The following is an 18,319-nucleotide window of genomic DNA, read 5'->3' as shown; positions in this document are numbered from 1 at the left end:
ATTGGTCATTGGGTTGCGGAGGGACCCCAAACGCAACAATGTTAAGGGCTCTACGTTGTCTGTCCCTTTCTTCAGAAAAGTGGCACTGGAAAAGGGTGAGAATCTGGGATGCATGCAGCAGTCTAAACTGGTAAAATTGCAACAAATTAAAAAAATCAAAATGTAGCTGTGTAATATACTTATGATGGCTTTGGCATGAACTCCAGCTTCAAATTATTAATTTTTGCTCATGTAGTTTATTATGGCTGTTCTGTTGAAATTTAAAAGGAATAAAAACACAGGACTGGATACTTTTTTGCAAATGAACTCTTTAAATTTTTTACAATTTTTACCAATGCAGAAAGCTACATGCATCCCAAAGTTCCGCCCCAGCTTTCCAGAAAGCGCTGAAGACAGACACGGCTCTAGACATTGAATACAATTGCATAATTTCTCTTACATCAAATTTATATCAAAACAGTTTTATTGCATGAAATATATGTGTTCACACACATATTCCCATTCAGTAATCTTATCAGCTCTGAATACATTTTTATCCATTACGCCGCAAGACGCCCCAAAAATTTGTTGACTGTAAAACCGAGAATCGCTGTATAGTACGCAAATTTGGGCAATTGTAACACTTTAGGAACTCGTGTTGGTGCAACCCTGGTATCAAGGCAGAGAAATTTGAAAAAAAGAAAGTTAAACGTTGTGGTTGAATGTTGGATATCCCTTTCTAAAGGTCTTGCTTTGCAATAAGAGGCTTATCGTTTGGTAAATATGAATTAAATTTACCCATCTAGTATCTTTAACGTTTAAAATGATTCAGCTCTGTAAATAAAAACCCTATCATAGCCTATTCATTATTCAATTCTCTTTCCATAGGCTATATAATAATCCATGCTGTTGGTATTGCACACAAGCATCCCCCAGAGCCATTCAATGGGAAAGGGAACAGCATAAAATGCCCCAGGTGCAATGGTTGGGAGGTGCTGATTGTGGGTGTTTGCCCACTGTGATCATATTTTTGGCTTTGGCTAAGTTTTTTTTTTACATATTTTTGAGATGGAAGGGGGGGGGGAGCTGTTGTTAATTCAGGTAAGACCAACTACAGGAATAGCTCAAGTACCCTTTTCTTCTTAATAGGTCATACTATTGGGCTCTATAGTAAGGTTTGTTGATTTTGTTGGTTTGCTTTTACCTGTAAATTCTTTTTTTTTGATTAATTTGATAGCTTGGTAACAAGAATAGAAATTGAAAAGACTGTAGGCAATATTATAGTATATGTAGTATATATATATATATATATATATATATATATATATATATATATATATTATAGGCAGACTATAGTAGACAATATTACTCTACTTGGGAGTTCTCATTCCACCCCCAAGTAGAGTAAGTTGTTTTCCTGTGAAAGAGAAGTCTCTTTTCCTTTCCCCATGTAGTACTACTGAGATTTCTAGTATTATTTCTCAACTTCCAAGTAGTTGTTCAGTTGATAGTTTTGGTTTGAGTAATAATGTCCTTAAAAAAATCAGTCAGTTTGTTTCTCATCCCATCTCACACATAACTAACCTCTCTCTTTCTTCTGGTATTTTCCCTCATTTATTTAAAATTGCTACTGTTGTACCTTTGCATAAAAAAAGGTGATTCTTCTCTAAGTTCAAATGACAGACCTATTTTTCTTCTTCCCATCATCTCAAAGATTGTTGAAAAGTAGTGTATCATTGACTCTCTTCATTTGTATTTAGTACTAATATGACTGCTGGGAATCCTCTCATCACTAACCATCAGTATGGTTTTTGTCCCTCATTCTCTACCTTGCATGCACTTTCTGATGCAACTGAGTTTGTGTGTGTTAATCTGGACAAGGGCTTGTGTGTTTTGGGTCTATTTCTCGACTTTTCAAAGGCCTTTGATATGGTTGACCACAATGTTCTTCTGTCTAAACTATCTTTATTTGGAGTGCATGGAGTCCCACTAGAATGGTTTAGGTCTTACCTCTCAGAGAGATCTCAGTATGTTTTGGTGAACCATACTTCTTCCTCTACTTTGCCTGTATTGAAAGGTGTCCCACAAGGCTCTGTGCTTGGACCACATTTTTTTCTAATTTACATTAATGATCTTGTTGATGGTCATCATCCCCATGTTCACTCTGTTCTTTTTGCTGATGACAGTAACTTTTTCATTGCTGCAGTGGACCTGCCATCTGCCACTTCTATAGCTCAAGGTCTTCTTGATAAAGTAAAGGATTGGTGCTGGTCAAATGGTATGGCTCTTAACAGCCAAAAGAGTGCCATTGTCAACTTCAGGACCCCTTACCATATGCAAGATGTACAGGAGCCAATCACCCTGACTTTTGGGAACAATATTATACCACAAGCTACTATGGTGAAATTTCTTGGTGTGTATCTTGACTGTTTTCTTTCTTTTAAACCACATATAACTCACACCTATTCCTTAATACTCCGCCAGTCTTCAATGTTGCACCAGATTAACTCATTTCTTCCTCCTGATATTATGGTTTCTCTTTATTATGCTTTTATTTATCCTTACCTTTCTTCTTGCTGTTCTGTCTGGGGTAATACTAATAAATTTCTTCTCTGCTCACTTCAAAGAGCCCAAAATAGGGCAGTGAAGGCTACTTTTCTTCTCCCTCGGCTTTACCCTTCCTCTGATCTTTATAATGATACTGGAATAGCTCTGCTGGATCATATTATAGGTAAAAGTACTCTTTATTTTGTGCATTCTGCTTTTCTAGGTACTCTCCCACTGCCCCTACAGCAGTTTTTCTCACAGACAGGCTCAGGTAGGTTCAGGTACTTTTCAGTACTTTCAGGTACTTTCAGTACTTTCAGGTACTCAGGCTCAGGTACTTTTCTTCTTTATGTAATTCTTCTCGACGATTTATTTTACCAAAACGATTTTCTACAGCAGCCCAGAGGTCTCCAGTATATCAATCAATTCTATTATGGAACTCCATCCCTTCGGATGTCCCTCTTTTTCTTTCTGCAAAGGCATTATTTTGTTGGGTCTTTCCAATTCAATAATTTTTCTCTATTTATTAATCCTTTCCTAATTTGTATGTCTCTTCTCTTCTTTTAAAATCATTTTCAGCTATATGTTAAATCTCCTTCTAAATCTTCTATCTGTTAAATATCCTATCTATTCAATGTCCTTGTCTTGTTCCGCTGTTTTTTTTTTGTTTTTTTTTGTATATATTTTATAATAGTGTTTTATTCTTGTTCTCTGTGGTCCATTACAAGCAAAGCTTCTTGGGCCGAATAACCACTTTACTTTTGTCATAGTTTTTTTTCTTTTAGTATCAATAAATTGATTGATTGATTGATAGCCTTCTATTCTTGGCTACTCAGTGCACCTTTAAAAACTTATATGTTAACTGCTTCCATACAAATTGTATTTTGGGCTGTTAAAGTGACAACTGTCTTCAGGTGTATAAATGACAATGGGCCATGGGTGTTGCTGGATGCAGAGTTCATTCTCCTCTCCTCTTCTAAGATCCCTGCTAAATTACCCCAGCTTGCCTCTAAATTGCCCCAGCTCTTTGTTTTCCCAGTTCAACAATTTCAATAATAAATCACTTGGTAAGTAAATTTAAGATTTCATAACTGACATAAGGACAAAGGGGACATACTATTCAGTCCTGAAGATTTTTGTATTAATCGCATTATTATGCTTTTTTTTCTATTATTATATACTTAGAAAAAAAAAATCAAAAATATTTTTTGTAATTTATGAGAAATTAAAAATTGTGTTCACCTTGTCCCTGTCTAGTTATTGTCACTGTAGTGATAATAAGTTACCACTATGTCACTTTAGTGATAACAGTTAGAATCTTGTAACCTATATATTTACCAATTGTTTTTTTTTATTATTATCACTGTGCCTTTATTTAGTCTTTAGTTCATCCAATGAAATAAACAAATATTTTCCTGTAGAAAAATTTACATAAGTCTATATGAAATTCTATATATATATATATATATACATATATTTATACACATATAGTACCAGGAGCCCAACAGCTTTGCAGCTGGGCCCTGGCAGGTAGCAGGCTTCTATATATCAATTCTCATTGTTGCTTGTATTCTAACCACAGACTATTTTGCTGTATTTTCATAACTGAAGTCTTTTCAAAGATATTTGACTATTAAAGCAAGTCCAATTTCTAACAATGATTTCTACTAAGCTTCAAGCTTTTGGGTCTATCTTTCAAGGTTTTTGAATTGTTGTAAACCCTTGTTAAAATATCTACAAATATTTTTGCTAACTACTATTTTTTTTCTGTATGTGACTTAATGTCTTTTTATGCTCTTGTTTCTGTTCAAATATATTTGATTATTGAAGCTTGTCTGATTTCTAACAATGTGCTAATATCATATTAATATTAATATTTATTTATTTTAATATTAAATATTTTAATTATTTTTAATATTTATTTTAATATTTATTTTAATATTAATATTTATTTATATTATATTAATATAATATTAATATATTAATACTAGTTGGTGGGGGCGCTTCGCGCCCCCCCCCCTCCTGAGCCCCCCCGCGCGCGTAAGTCATTACGCGCCATATTAGTTACGCGCCGTTGTAGTCGTGTCCCTGTGTCCCACCTGTGAATATATATATATATATATATATATATATATATATATATATATATATATATATATATATATATATATATATATATATATATATATATATATATGTTTTTAACTACGTAAAACTTGCGAATATACAACATTCTTCACTGTCCCATTGTCTGTGCATATAAATAGATTGTCAGGTTTACCAACTCTTGAACATGCAACATATAATTGTCCATGGGAAAGACAATCCGCATTCAGAACTATACCTCATGATTCTAATGATTGCCCTTGAGCTTTGTTGATGGTGATTGCTAATCGAACATTCCCTGTGTCGCCGTCGTCATTTATATATCCCCCTGTGCCCCCTGGCGTCCCCATTGTAGTAGTGTCCGTGTGTCCCGGTCGTCATTTATATTCCCGGTGTCCCAGTCTGTAATTTCTCTTTGAGTGTCCTGGTCGTCATTTATATTCCCTGTGTCCCGGTGTCCCGGTCGTTATTTGTGTCCCGGTGTCCCGGTCTGTATATACATTCGTTTTTGAATTGGTCTTTTTTTTTAGTTTTTAGTTTTTTACCTTTTTTTTTAGTTTTTTTAGTTATACCTCATGATTCTAGTGATTGCCCTTGAGCTTTGTTGATGATGATTGTTAATCGAACACTCCCTGTGTCCCCGTCCTTGTTTATATATCCCCCTGTGCCCCCGGCGTCCCTGTTGTAGTTGTGTCCCTGTGTCCTGGTCGTCATTTATATTCCCTGTGTCCCGGTCGTCATTTATATTCCCTGTGTCCCGGTCGTCATTTGTGTCCTGGTGTCCTGGTCTGTATATACATTCGTTTTGAATTGGTATATGATGAAATAAATTTTTGTGTTTTCCCCCTTTTTTTCTTTTTAGTTTTTACCTTTTTTTTTAGTTTTTTTTTCTTTTTTCTTTTTAGTTTTTTTTTTAGTTTTTACCTTTTTAGTTTTTTTTTTATTTTTAATTTTTTAGTTTTGTTTTTCTCCTTTATTTTTCAGTTTTTTTCCTTTTTTTTCCTTTTTAGTTTTTTAGCTTTTTTAGTTTTTTTTTATTAGTTTTTTTCTTTTTAGTTTTTTTTGTAGTGTACATTTTTTCAGTTTTTTTAGTTTTTTTTTTAGTTTTTAGTTTTTCCTTCTTAGTTTTTTTTTGTAGTTTTTACCTAGCCAAGGCTCGAACCTGCAACCTCTCAGACCTAGAACCTGGAACATAACGCGCTACCAACTCAGCTACTTCGGGCTTGAATACATTCGTTTTTGAATTGGTATATGATGAAATAATTCATAATTCAGACGTCATATGCGGACAGACAGACAGACATAACACACATACAACTTATTTTTATGCGTTTCTCCTTTATTTTCAGTTTTTTCCCTTTTTTTTCTTTTTTTTCTTTTTTAGTTTTTTAGCTTTTTTAGTTTTTTTATTAGTTTTTAGTTTTTTTTCTTTTTAGTTTTTTTGTAGTGTCTACCTTTTTTTAGTTTTTTTTTAGTTTTTAGTTTTTTCTTTTTAGTTTTTTTGTAGTTTTTACCTAGCCAAGGTTCGAACCAGCAACCTCTCGGACCTAGAACCTGGAACATAACGCGTTAGCAACTCAGCTACTTCGGGCTTGAATACATGATGACATGGCGTCACTCGACAGATCCACAAACAACTTATTTTTATATATATAGAAGATTAATATTAATATAACAATGTGCTAAGCTTCAACTTTTGATTTTCTTTTTTAAAGTTTTGGAATTGTTGTAATTCCTTGTCAAAATAGGGAATCATCATCTATAATAATTGCAAATTTTAGTTTTTTGGGCCTCCCTAATCACATCATATAACTGAATGCATTAAAAAAGATTTTCTTTTCTAAGGTTTTTGAATTATGTAATCCCTTGTTAAAATATATTGAAATATTTTGCAATTACCAGTTTTTTGTGCTTTATGCAATTTCATGTCTTTTATTACTGATGTCTTCTCAAAGACATTTGATTATTGAACCTAGTCCAATTTCTAAAAATGATATATGCTAAGCTTGAAAGTTTTGGTTTTCTTTTTAAAGTTTTTGAATTGCTGTAATCTCTTGTCAAAATAGAGAATCATTGTTTGTAATAATTGCAAATTTTTATTTTTTGGGCCTTTGGTCTTCCTGCTGACATTATAAAACTGATTGCTTTCAAATCTGTAAGCCTAATCTCTTAGTGAGTTGAGTGAGTTGATCATTTCCAAATTGAGGCAACAGAACATGGAATAGAAACACACATACTCCCATGTAAAGTTAAAGGCCAAACAAACTCTCTCCCAGTGCAAAATCATGGTGTTTGGTGTTAGGCATGGTGTTTTGTTTGTTAACTTTGTGCAACAAGGAGCCTCTATCAATGCAGAAACATACTGCCAAACCTTCTGAAAGCTCCAAAGAGCAATTAAAAAAAATATTGACATACTGACAAAGGGAATTGTCCTTCTTCATGGCAATGCAATACCTCACACTGCAGATCAGACCTGCAATTCATTGGACAGTTTTGGCTAGGAAGTTTTAGGCACCCACCCTACAGTTCTGATCTTGCACCAAGAACAATCTGTTTCTTCACATCAAGCAACACATCAAAGGGAACTGTTACAATGATGATGATGATGTAAAATGGCAGTTATTTAAATATGTGCTTACTTTAAGGATAGATAAAGAAGTTCCAATGTAGTAGTAAGTGACAATATTAAGTAGTATTGCAAAAATTAAATAGTCACCATTTGTAAGAATTGAAAAAATGTAAAAAATATACATGCTTGAAATTTGTTTTTAGACTGTTGCTTTGAAAGCTATCATAGAAAGTTTGTCTTTTTCAACAGGCAAAACACCTGAAAAATATACCAGGTTTTGAAGCCAATCATAAATCATAGCATTTTGTTTTTCTTTTGTTAGGAATGTCAAGGATGCCCTTCCAAATAGCCTACAGCAGCCCATGGGTGCCAGCTGGAGAGGCCAGTCCCATCCCCCTGGGAAACAGACAGATATTTACAGAACGAATCAAAAGAGGAAAATAAAAACAACTCCATTTATATCCTGGCAAAACTAACTCCTGCTAGTACTTGCCCCCTCCCCCCTGCAAAAATTTTTGGATGTCATGCTCCTATACCAATTGACACAGAAAATGAAAAGGGTATATTCATTATATTTTCATTATAATGAAAGGTATATTTCTGTGTTGCTTTCTTGCTGATGCTAAAGATTCCTCACAATGTCTAGATAGCTGTTTTGATAGATCTTGGACTTGATTTTATGCCTTGTATATTTTTTTTCAATGATGCTTACTATGAATATTTGCTGATATTTTGTAAATATGTCTGGTATTCCTTTTTTTCTTGCTCTTCTTAATTATTTGGTCATGGATGGTTGCAGTTTGAGTTTTCCAACCTGTTTTACTGCGGTATCATCATCGTTTAGTTCATAACCCATCTCCAAAGCTGTGCAGAGCCCAGAAAAAGACAGTAAAAATCAAGAAAAACAAAAAAGAAACAACGGAAATAAAAACACACTTTGAAAACTTCAAACATACGACAAACAGAAATGACTAAAGATGGGAAGACTTCTTGGTATTCAGTAGAGAAACCACAAATATGTTTCTCAATAACCCCAGCCAGGTTTACCTATTGATACTTTCTTTGCAGAAAAGAGTTATTTGTCCAAGTTGGAAGTTCCATTAGATTCTTTGCAAATTTAAAATAAAGGTGATGAAATTGCTTTCTCTTACCACAGTTAAGAAATGACCAAACAGGAGCAAGGGCAAGTAAGTGAGGAACTGTCAGGATATTCTATAACTGAGAATGGTGAACTCTACTCACATACAATACATTTGAAACCAGGGAGGCGTACACAGCCCAGATTTTACTAGCATATTTTTTCATTACCAGGTTTACAGGCTCTTTCAGGGTTGCTCCAATAGGGATGCCCAGGTAAGTAAGGCTGCTGGCAAAAGGAACCTCAGAGCTTGATAGACTTATTGCATTTCTATTCTCTTTATAGTTGAATGGTAGAACAACTGTATTATCAGCATTAAAGCTCAAACAATGTGTTTGTACTCTTTTTGGAGAAGCTCAAAAGTCAAAGAGCATCCTTTGAAAATGCAGGAAAAGTTCAGTAAGTCATCTTCAAACATAACTAACAAAAGATCAACTCCTTTGAAGATAAATGTACAGCTCAACTAATCCTGAGCACTGGTAACACAAATATTAAACAAAACTGGAGAATTTAGAGCTCCTTGGCGTACACCTTTCAGGATTGGAAATAGTTGACTACCATCTTTAATTCTAGCCTTCAGATTTCATGTATCTCAAACGAGTAATTACTACAGCATCAGTTCCTTTCAAATGGGCCTCAAGCAAAACTTGTGAAAATATACACAGCATAAAATCTCTTGCAACATCAAGTGCACACAAGACCAAGAAATCACCTCTTTCTTCAATATCCTACAGCATATTTACAAGCAGAAAGAGAGCATTCTCTCTAAATAAGCCTTGCTGGTACCCAAATTGACAAGGAGGGTTGGAACAAGTTTTTTCAATGTCTCTTAACAAAAATGACTCAAAGAGCTTGAAAGTAGTACACAAGACAGCAATGGAGTGATAAGGACTGCACAGAGAAGCATCTTTTTGGCCCTTTTTAAGGATGGGAGTTATTCGTCTGATACAAAATTGCAAAGGGACTACAATACAGACAAGGATCATCTGAAACAGTAGTGCTAAATGTGGCTCGATTAAAGAACCTGCAAGTTGCAGGTACCTTGCTGAAATAGAATCACCACCAGAGGAAGATTTTTTTTAAATTTTGGAATCGGAGAGTGAACAGCGCTTGGCAGCATAAATAGGAAAGATTTCGTTTTATTTGAAAGAACAAGGTCAAGCTGTTTTTAAAAAAAAACTCCTCTGTGCTTTTGTTGGGAGCACTGGAGTCCCTCATCAAATATCCAACCAACTTTTTTTCAAGCACTCTGGGCTTTGGTAGGCTTGCTATACTTTCAGAGTTTGGAGGGGTCTTCAGCAATACAGATTTTATTTTTCTGAATAAGTGTTAACTTATGGTTTTTCAGTTCCTTGTTGAATTTTCGTTTTTTACAGAGCCTCAGGTCATTACTACGCTTTCTCTAGGTATGTTTCTCTCGGATTTCTCCAAGATTTATTGGATTTCTTGAGTAGGTATTTCTCATCATACTCTGTAATTTGTCAATATTGTTTCCGGTGATTTGCAATCCTGCTTTGCTAGTTCTTACTTTGTTTGTTGGTGATCCCTGTACTTATGTTTCATAAAAGGTAATTTTCCTGAATACAGTTTAAGGGAGCAGTGTATGGCAGTGTAATCACTTGCTCCAAGTGTTGTAGTAAAAATCATAGTGTATCTCAAGGGGATAGCATCACTTACCTATGTAGTATTATTTGTAAAGACAGTGTGCACTGTGAAGATGTTAAAAGTAGAATAGCCAAGGTCTAGGGTGTTTTTATTTTCACAATTGAAAAATGTCTGGAAGAATAGAAAGATAAGTCTGCTAACCAAGATAAGAATATAGGAAGCTACAGTAATTGTAGTGATGAATTATGGTTCTGAAGTGGGGGTGATCCAAAAAAAAACAGGAGAGGATTTGTTATGCGTTTTCCAGAAATAATTTCTACTGATTGTTGAGTGTACATATATGACTGACTGTGTTTCAAACAGTAAACTGTACAAAAAAACTTGACTCAATTATTTAGGGTTTATAATGAGAGAAATGGAGATGGCTTGGACACATTCTATGGGTGAAGGATGATAGATTGTCCTTGTTGATCAACCATCTTGGAACCAAATAAAAAGCAGGTCATCCCTAAATAGAGTAATAGGAGGTTGTAAGGAAGTATTTGAGGGTAATTGGAACTTCTTGGGAGGATGTAAAGAGGGAGGCTTTGAATAGAATTGGGATGGATGATGAGTATGCGTAGGTGGATTGATGTTGGATTGGGTTTCTGGTAGTGGTAGCAGTAAGAGTTTCTTTACTGTAGGGAACTAACGTTTTTTTTTGTTTGGAAGTAAAGCAGCAAACAGGGGAAAAGTTAGAAACAGACTGAGAAACAGCCAAAGGCAAGCATAATCTGAATAAGGGGCATCTTTTGGAAGAAGTGTTTTCTGTAAGAGGGTTTGTCATTACATTTTTTTGAAAAACAGAGACATAACATTTCTCTATTGCTCTCAAGAATTTGTAACCTAGCTGTTTTTATATAGAAGAAGAGAGCATAGAACTTTATCTTCTTCCAAAACTATTTGCAGGGCTTTTTTTTTGAAAATGGATTCAATTTTATCTGACTCTTCCTGGGATTTAAACCAAATTTTTGGTTTATTTTCAAACAATTCCTAAACCTTTCAAAGAGTTTGTGGCAATAAACTGTAACTAAAGAGTGATTCGCCTCTATAGTAACTATTACTCTTAAAAACAGAATTTTGATAATAATAAAAGCATCAAAGGAATTGACTTTTTATACTGATTTCAGATACATAAAGTTCAGTAAGTTTGATTCTACCCATCAAAAGGTACTAACATGAAAAAATTTGCTGATCTTTGAAAAGGGGGGAGATATCCTCCAAAAGTCAAATGATCTTAATAAAAATGGCACCATAAGGAACACTACTTTAGAGGTTTGAATTCCTCTATTCAAAAATATGAATTCTGCATTTTTTTTGCCTAAGGTAAGATTATAGATGCGTGTTTGTTTGTTTTTGTTGATTGGAAATCAAAAGTTCAAGTGCCCCTATTAAGCTACCAAAAAGATTGGAGGGCAATTAGCCCCTCTTCTATTGCCTCCCCCCAAATATATCTGATTAAAATTTTGAAATAGCCATTTGATTCAGCATGGTTGCAAAGTCCAATAAATATGCCTTTGGGGAAGACATGATCCCCCTCCCTATATTATTTGGGAAAGGGTTGTGCTTATTTACAAGTAAAATGCTTTACTTGTGGTTGATAGGCGATGTGTCCCTGCAAAATATTGCAGAATACATTCTTTCTGAGTAGCCTAATGTTGCCAGTTTTTAAAAATTTCAATTAATTTATTGATACAAAACATAAGCACAATTATGACATGCTAAGCAAATGCATAAGTTTTATTTAAACATTTAAAAATAGAGGTTTAATATGTGGTCTATTATTGGTCATCCTTAGAACTAAATTGGTTGTGCAAAAAAAAATCCCTGAAGTCTTTAGGGTTTTTGATGGTCCAAATACAGGGGTCTTTGGGTTTTTATTTTACAGCGCCCGTTGTCTCACTAAATTCGATTAATGGTTAAAGTTCCTGCAACAATGTCAAAACACAAATTTCACATCTTTGACACTTCATTTTACAGTTAAAGATGTCAGACAAAGCTAACAAGGTGATATTATGGAAACTTTTTGGATCTCTTGTGTTGGATCTTTTGGCTTTCACAGTGATACTACCTCTTTTACCAACTTTGATGGACCATTTTGCTGTGCATGATACCAGTGGTCTCTATTCATATCTTCGTGATGCGGTTGCTGGAATGAGATCATTCATGGGAGCAACTGAGGCTTTTGACTCCGTCCTTTTTGGAGGTAAGCACCCCATCTTTTTTAGCTTCTGGATTCTCGAAAACTAGATATTGGACAAGTAAATATAGCTCGATAGATTCATGTTTAAACACATTATGCAATGAAATATATAAAATTTTATGTTACATTGAGTTAAATATTTATATATATGTTAGACAAAGCTAATATATATATATATATATATATATATATATATATATATATATATATATATATATATATATATATATATCCTATGATTTTAATAGAAGAATAGAACTACCACAAACCAGCATCAATAAATAAATGAAACCCAAAACTAGTCGAAATTACAGTAAATAACCAAGTCAAACTTAAAACGAGCAGAAATTAACATGAGTAGGGCTCAAAATCCCTATGCTTTCTAAAAGCCATAATACAATCTGCACTTTACTGAAAAAATTCAAATTCAAAAGATTCAAAATTCAAAAGATTAATCAATTTTTAATTTCTCAAAATTACAAAAGTGAAAACATTTAACTATATAAAATAAAAGCTTATAGAAAGCTTAGGGGTTTTGAACCCTACTCGTGTTAATTTCCGCTCGTTTTGAGATTGACTCGGTTATTTGTTATAATTTCTGTTCGCTTTGGGTTTCATTTATTTGTTGATGTTGATTTATGGTATTTCTATGCTTGGTAAATTAATTGATTCTTTTTGATTATTTTTGGTTTAATGGAGTTCTTTACTTGGAAGTTTTTTGGGAAAAGTGGGCCTGGGAGGGGGATTAGTTGCTCTCGAATCACTGTCGACTATTGAAAAGGGCACTAGCCCTTTCACTTTCCGATGGAATGAGCCCTTTTTGAAGTTTCTACGACAATGCTTTCTATGAAAACTGTATATGCCCCAAAGGACATAACCTACAACCCTTGGTCTGAGTCCTGTGGGGGGGGGTGCCAGCCTTAAATACATAATTTCCAGACCTTTCAACTACGTTAGATGAAATGGCCATATCAAAATGTTGATCGGAAGTGTTTGGGGAAATGATGGGCGTGGGGGGGATTCACCCTCTGATCGCCTTTCACTATTCATGAGGACACTAGCCCTCTCAATTTCCAATCAAATGAGCCCTTTTTGAAATTTCTACTACAACACTTTCTATAGACTTATATGCCCCCAGGGCACGAATTACAACCTTTGCCCTTGAGTACTGTGGGGGGGGTGTATCATCCTCAAAGACATAATTTCTGGACTTTTCAACTACGTTTAACAAAAGGGCTATCTCAAAACTTTGATTGGATGTGTTTGGGGAAATAATGGGTGTGGGAGGGGGGCTAGATGCTTTCCAATCACTTCGAACTGTTGAAAAGGGTACCAGCGCTTTCAATTTCCAATCAAATGAGCCCTTTTTGAAGTTTCTACGACAGCACTTTCTATAAAAACCTCATATACCCCAAGGGCATAGCTTACAACCCTTGTCCTAAGGGCTGTGGGGGGATGTCATCCTCAAAGACATAATTTCCAAACATTGCAATTACGTTATACAAAATGGCTCTATCAGAATGCTAATCGGAAGTGTTCGGAGAAATGATGGGCGTGAGGAGGGGGGGCATTCTCCCTCTGATCACCTTCGACTATTAATAAGGGTACTGGCCCCTCGATTTCCAGTGAAATGAGCCCTTTTGAAGTTTCTACGACAACACTTTCTATAAAAACCTTGTATTCCTCCAGGGCATAAATTACAAACTTTGCCCTAAGGAACTGTGGGGAGGAGGGGTTGTCATTCTGAAAGACATAATTTCCTAACCTTTCAACTATGTTTAATAAAATGTCTATATCAAAATTTTGATCGGATGTGTTTGGGGAAATGGTGGGTGTGGGAGGGGGTTTAGTTGACCTCCAATCACTTTTGACTATTAAAAAGGGAACCCAACCCTTTCAATTTCCAATTGAATTAGCCCTTTTTGAAGTGTCCTTGACAACTCCTTTGATACGAAGTGCATGTCTAAAAAAATAATACATTGTGCCAACCTCATTCTGTACTTAGGCAGCCCTATTGCGCTGCCTATGATAGGTATCGATCGTCCATGGACACCCAAGACTATAACTGTAGTTGTTGAGCTGTTTTTATGGCACTTGGTATTAACCAAGTGACATATAGCAATCGCAAATTCTGTTGGTCCCGGTTTTGCTACTTTAGGCACTTCCAGGTAAGCTAGGACGATGAAATTTGGCAAGCGTATTAGGGACCGGACCAGATTAAATTAGAAATAGTCGTTTTCCCGATTTGACCATCTGGGGGGGGGAGTGGGGGGCTGGATTTCAACCTTAATGAAATTTGATATTTAGATGGAATTCATGTCTCAGAGCTATTATTTTAAATCTCGACCAGATATGTTTAGATTGGGGGGAGTTGGAGAGGGAAACCGGAAATCTTGGAAAACGCTTAGAGTGGAGAGATCAGGATGAAACTTGGTGGGTAGAATAAGCCAATGTCGTAGATACACGATTGACATAACCGGACTGGATCCGCTCTCTTTGGAGGAGTTTAGGGGGGGGGTGTCCATGGCTTTGGCGATTTGGTGCTTCTGGACGTGTTAGGACGATAAAAATTGGTAGGCGTGTCAGGGACCTGCACAAATTGACTTGATAAAGTCATTTTCCCTGATTCGACCATTTGGGGGGCTGAAGGGAGAGGAAAAATTAGAAAAACTGAGATATTATTAACGTACGAATGGGTGATCGGATCTTAATGAATTTTGATATTTAGAAGGACCTCGTGTCTCAGAGCTCTTATTTTAAATTCTGACCGTGATTTTCTCTTTAAATCAATCTATTTATTCTTAAAATTTTGCTAGAGCTCATGCCATATGAGCTCTTGGCTCTTCCGGCCTCGTCACAAGTGTCATATTAGCTTTTAGCTCTTGTTATTGATATATGTTGCATTTGCTGCATAGCAGTAGTTTTGTTCATTTTAATTTTCACCTTGAGTCTTTTCGTCCATTGAAATGATTTGTTTTCTAAATGTTAGTTAACCAGAAAGCATGGAATGGCTTATGCCAGATGTGCAATCAATAACAATCGTTTTACGAATGTTGCCAATATTCCGCATCAAATTGCTCTAGATTGTTTGCAGAAGGCTGGGGGTTAATATCCCTTCTAAAATTGTTACCAAACCTTAAGTTAACTTATTGTCGACGCCTTGGATTTGTACTAGGCTTGATAGCTTTCACTAGTGTGTATTTCGAGGTTTACTTCACGACATTAAACATGGAATCAACTTTTAAACACGTCAACTTTCAGAAATCACGTATACCAAGTGGCGCATATACCAAGTGGCGCGTGTCAAGCATGGCGAAAGTGTGTCAAGCGTTGTGGAACTGTGCCAAGTGTTGCGGAACCTGGCGCCATACGTGGTGCAATCCCTCAAAACTCCTTTAATGCAAATAGCCAAATGAAGCAAAGGAATAATTTAGTTATCTTCTAATAACCACGTTTCCGATCTCATTATATAAGTATCCCGAAATTTTGCATAATGTGAGATCTTGTCACATCTGGTATTTGGTTATCATGCCTGGCGCAATGAAGTTTTTAAGATAAAACTGTTACAAAAGAATTGAAAAAAAAATGATAAATCTTTGTCGTACTTCGTTTTGTCTTATTTGATGCTAAAACAAACACGAATATAGAAAGAATGAGAAGAAAGCTCCGACTACAAACTTTTTAAAATTAACATTAATAATTTCGAAGCAATCTATTCAGATTTTTAAAGCAACATTTTGAATTTGCTAATTAATAAAAGACTCACCAGTTTATTATCTATATATTCCCTTACAACTGAAAGTGTAATTTTAACTTGACGAACAATCAGGATCACCACCCCTAGTGTCTAATAATTAGCTTCAGTTATATTCAGAACTAGCATGACCTGGTACTGTATTTCTGATTTCAATTATGACGTAAGATTTTCTGAGCTTCTTTTTGAGAGGCGGTAAAAAAAAGTTGTCACTTTTGTTTGAAACTACATTTGTATACTGAAAAATATATATAATTAGCGTTTTAGCTAATTGTATAGAATATTTTCTAACACCAAAAAATTGGGTTTTCATAACAATTAACACATTACGAGAATCGGCCTTTTATGCTGATTCAAAATATATTAAATTAATTAAGTTCGAAGTTAACCATCAAAGTGAGAACCCTCGTCGTAAGAATTTATAGTTGCTTTAAATAATAGATTTACCATATCCATATTTCCAAAAATTATCAACAAAAATATTTATTTGTGGAAATGGTTGTTTTGCCGTTTTCATAAGCAGAGAACTGTACAGCAACGAACTGTAAATAAAGAATGACTTTGGCCGAAACTCTTAAAAAGGGAGCTTTTACAACAATTAATACATCAAGAGAAACGCCCTTTTTTGCTTATTCTTTAAATACAAAATTCATCAAGTTTAAAATTACCCTGTAAAAGCTACGAGCTTGGGAAAATTTCCTTGATTTTCGAAAAAGGGAAAAAAACACACCGTAAAAGGCAATTGATTTTGATGAAAATTAGACCATCACCCTTTTTTTCTTCGGGCAAACAAAAAAAGAAGGGTATTTTAACCCTGACTTTCAAAACAAAATCTTCTTTGGTATAACTGTATCTGAGCCCCCCTCCCCCCCCTATTGCATGGATCCCCAGGCTATATTCAAAATGACTGATTCTGTTGTTTTACATTGTTTATTTTTACTTCTTTCTCTCTCTAACAATTGAATCAATCTTTGACAAATTTTCTAGAATTTGAAGCGCAATATTCGAAAACTGATAACACATCTAAGCAGGCTGACCAGTTTCGTGGTAATCAGCTGTAAGTAAGGAGCGATTGCTAATAGTAACCGAACCTCTGCGAAAGTAGGTTGTGATAACAATTAATGCATAAAAGAAGGTCTTTTATAGTGATTCTAAATATATAAAATCTATCAAGTTTAATCATCAAGATATTTAGCAGAAGCTACGAGCTTGAGGAAATTTGCGTGATTTTTTTTTAAAGCAAGTTATCTCGATAAGAATTTGGCCATCGTTTTTTGTTTTCCGAGCTAAAGCTAAAGGAGGTGTGGGTTGCTGCTAAAGAAATTTCGTCCCAGGGAGGAGGGGAAGTTTTAGTTTTTTTTTCACCTGTGTTTTTAAGATTATTTCGTAGATCTGTGAAGTATGTTTTATTTTTATTTTTTTTTTAGAGATAATCGTCGTTGTACCTGCATTTTTACGAACAATTTACCAGTCGGAGAAATATTTAGGGTGGGGGTGTGTTTGGACACGGTCTTGCCGAGGACATAAGGATACTGCATCAAATTTAGCATATCAGAGAACCCAAGTTACTTAGTATGGTTATGCTTTTTAGACTTAATGATGTTTTAGACGAAGTTTTAAGAGAAGAACAGTTCGGTTTTAGGATGGTTAGAGGATGTGTCCTCCAAACTTTCACTCTTAGGTTAATAATTGAGAAGCTCTTGAGTCATCAAACATCTTTAGTCCTCAGTTTTATAAGCTATGAGTAAGCATTCAATTCAGCTGATAGAAGAGCTTTAGCGAATAAAGTGATTAGTGCTATGTACGAGAACAACACTGCTGCGGTTAAGGTAGGAATTGAGGTTAGCTGCTGATTTCGTATCAAATCATGAATTAAGAAGGGTTATGTTCTATCCCCTTTTATATGGATCATTTTGATGGGCTCTGTCGTAAGGAGCACAGGAAAGGCAATGGAAGAACACAGAGTCAAACGGGGAAGAAACATTTTCCTGAACTTTGATTATGCTGATGATTTTGAGCAAAATCAATGAACTTTTGGAGGTTTTGCGAGTTGAGGGTGCTGAAATAGGTTTGAAAATTAATGTTAAGAAGACTAAGTCGCTAAGGCTAGTAATAAGTGAAGATGAAAAGGTGGCGTCGGGTAGCGAAAAGATCGATCAAGCGGACAACTTCACTTACCTAGGTAGTATTATTGGTAAAGACGGTGGGTACCATGAAGATGTCAAAAGTAGAATAGCCAGGGCTCAGGGTGTTTTTTACAGTTGAAAAAAGTTTGGAAGAGTAGGAAGATAAGTATGCGAAGCAAGATTATATTATTGGAAGCTACAGTGACGATAGTGGTCAAATAAGGTCCTGAAGCATTGGGGCTTCGAAAGACGG

The 18,319-nt window shown here is 35.2% G+C and overlaps 1 protein-coding gene across 1 annotated transcript in view; it reads left to right on the top strand.

Moving 5' to 3' along the window:
* Nucleotides 1–616: 616 nt before the first annotated feature.
* The window catches only part of LOC136034598 (major facilitator superfamily domain-containing protein 10-like), a 67,065-nt gene continuing 49,362 nt past the window's right edge, over nt 617–18,319 (top strand). The window contains exons 1-2 of the mRNA XM_065715866.1: nt 617–756; nt 11,964–12,189. Coding sequence (XP_065571938.1) covers nt 11,970–12,189 — 220 coding nt within the window. The 5' untranslated portion in view covers nt 617–756; nt 11,964–11,969. The remainder of the gene's footprint in view (nt 757–11,963; nt 12,190–18,319) is intronic.

This window comes from Artemia franciscana, chromosome 13 (assembly GCF_032884065.1).
Source record: "Artemia franciscana chromosome 13, ASM3288406v1, whole genome shotgun sequence".
NCBI lineage: Eukaryota > Metazoa > Arthropoda > Branchiopoda > Anostraca > Artemiidae > Artemia > Artemia franciscana.
The sequence above is the reverse complement of the archived record's forward strand: the minus strand, read 5'-3'. Positions and strand labels throughout refer to the sequence as shown.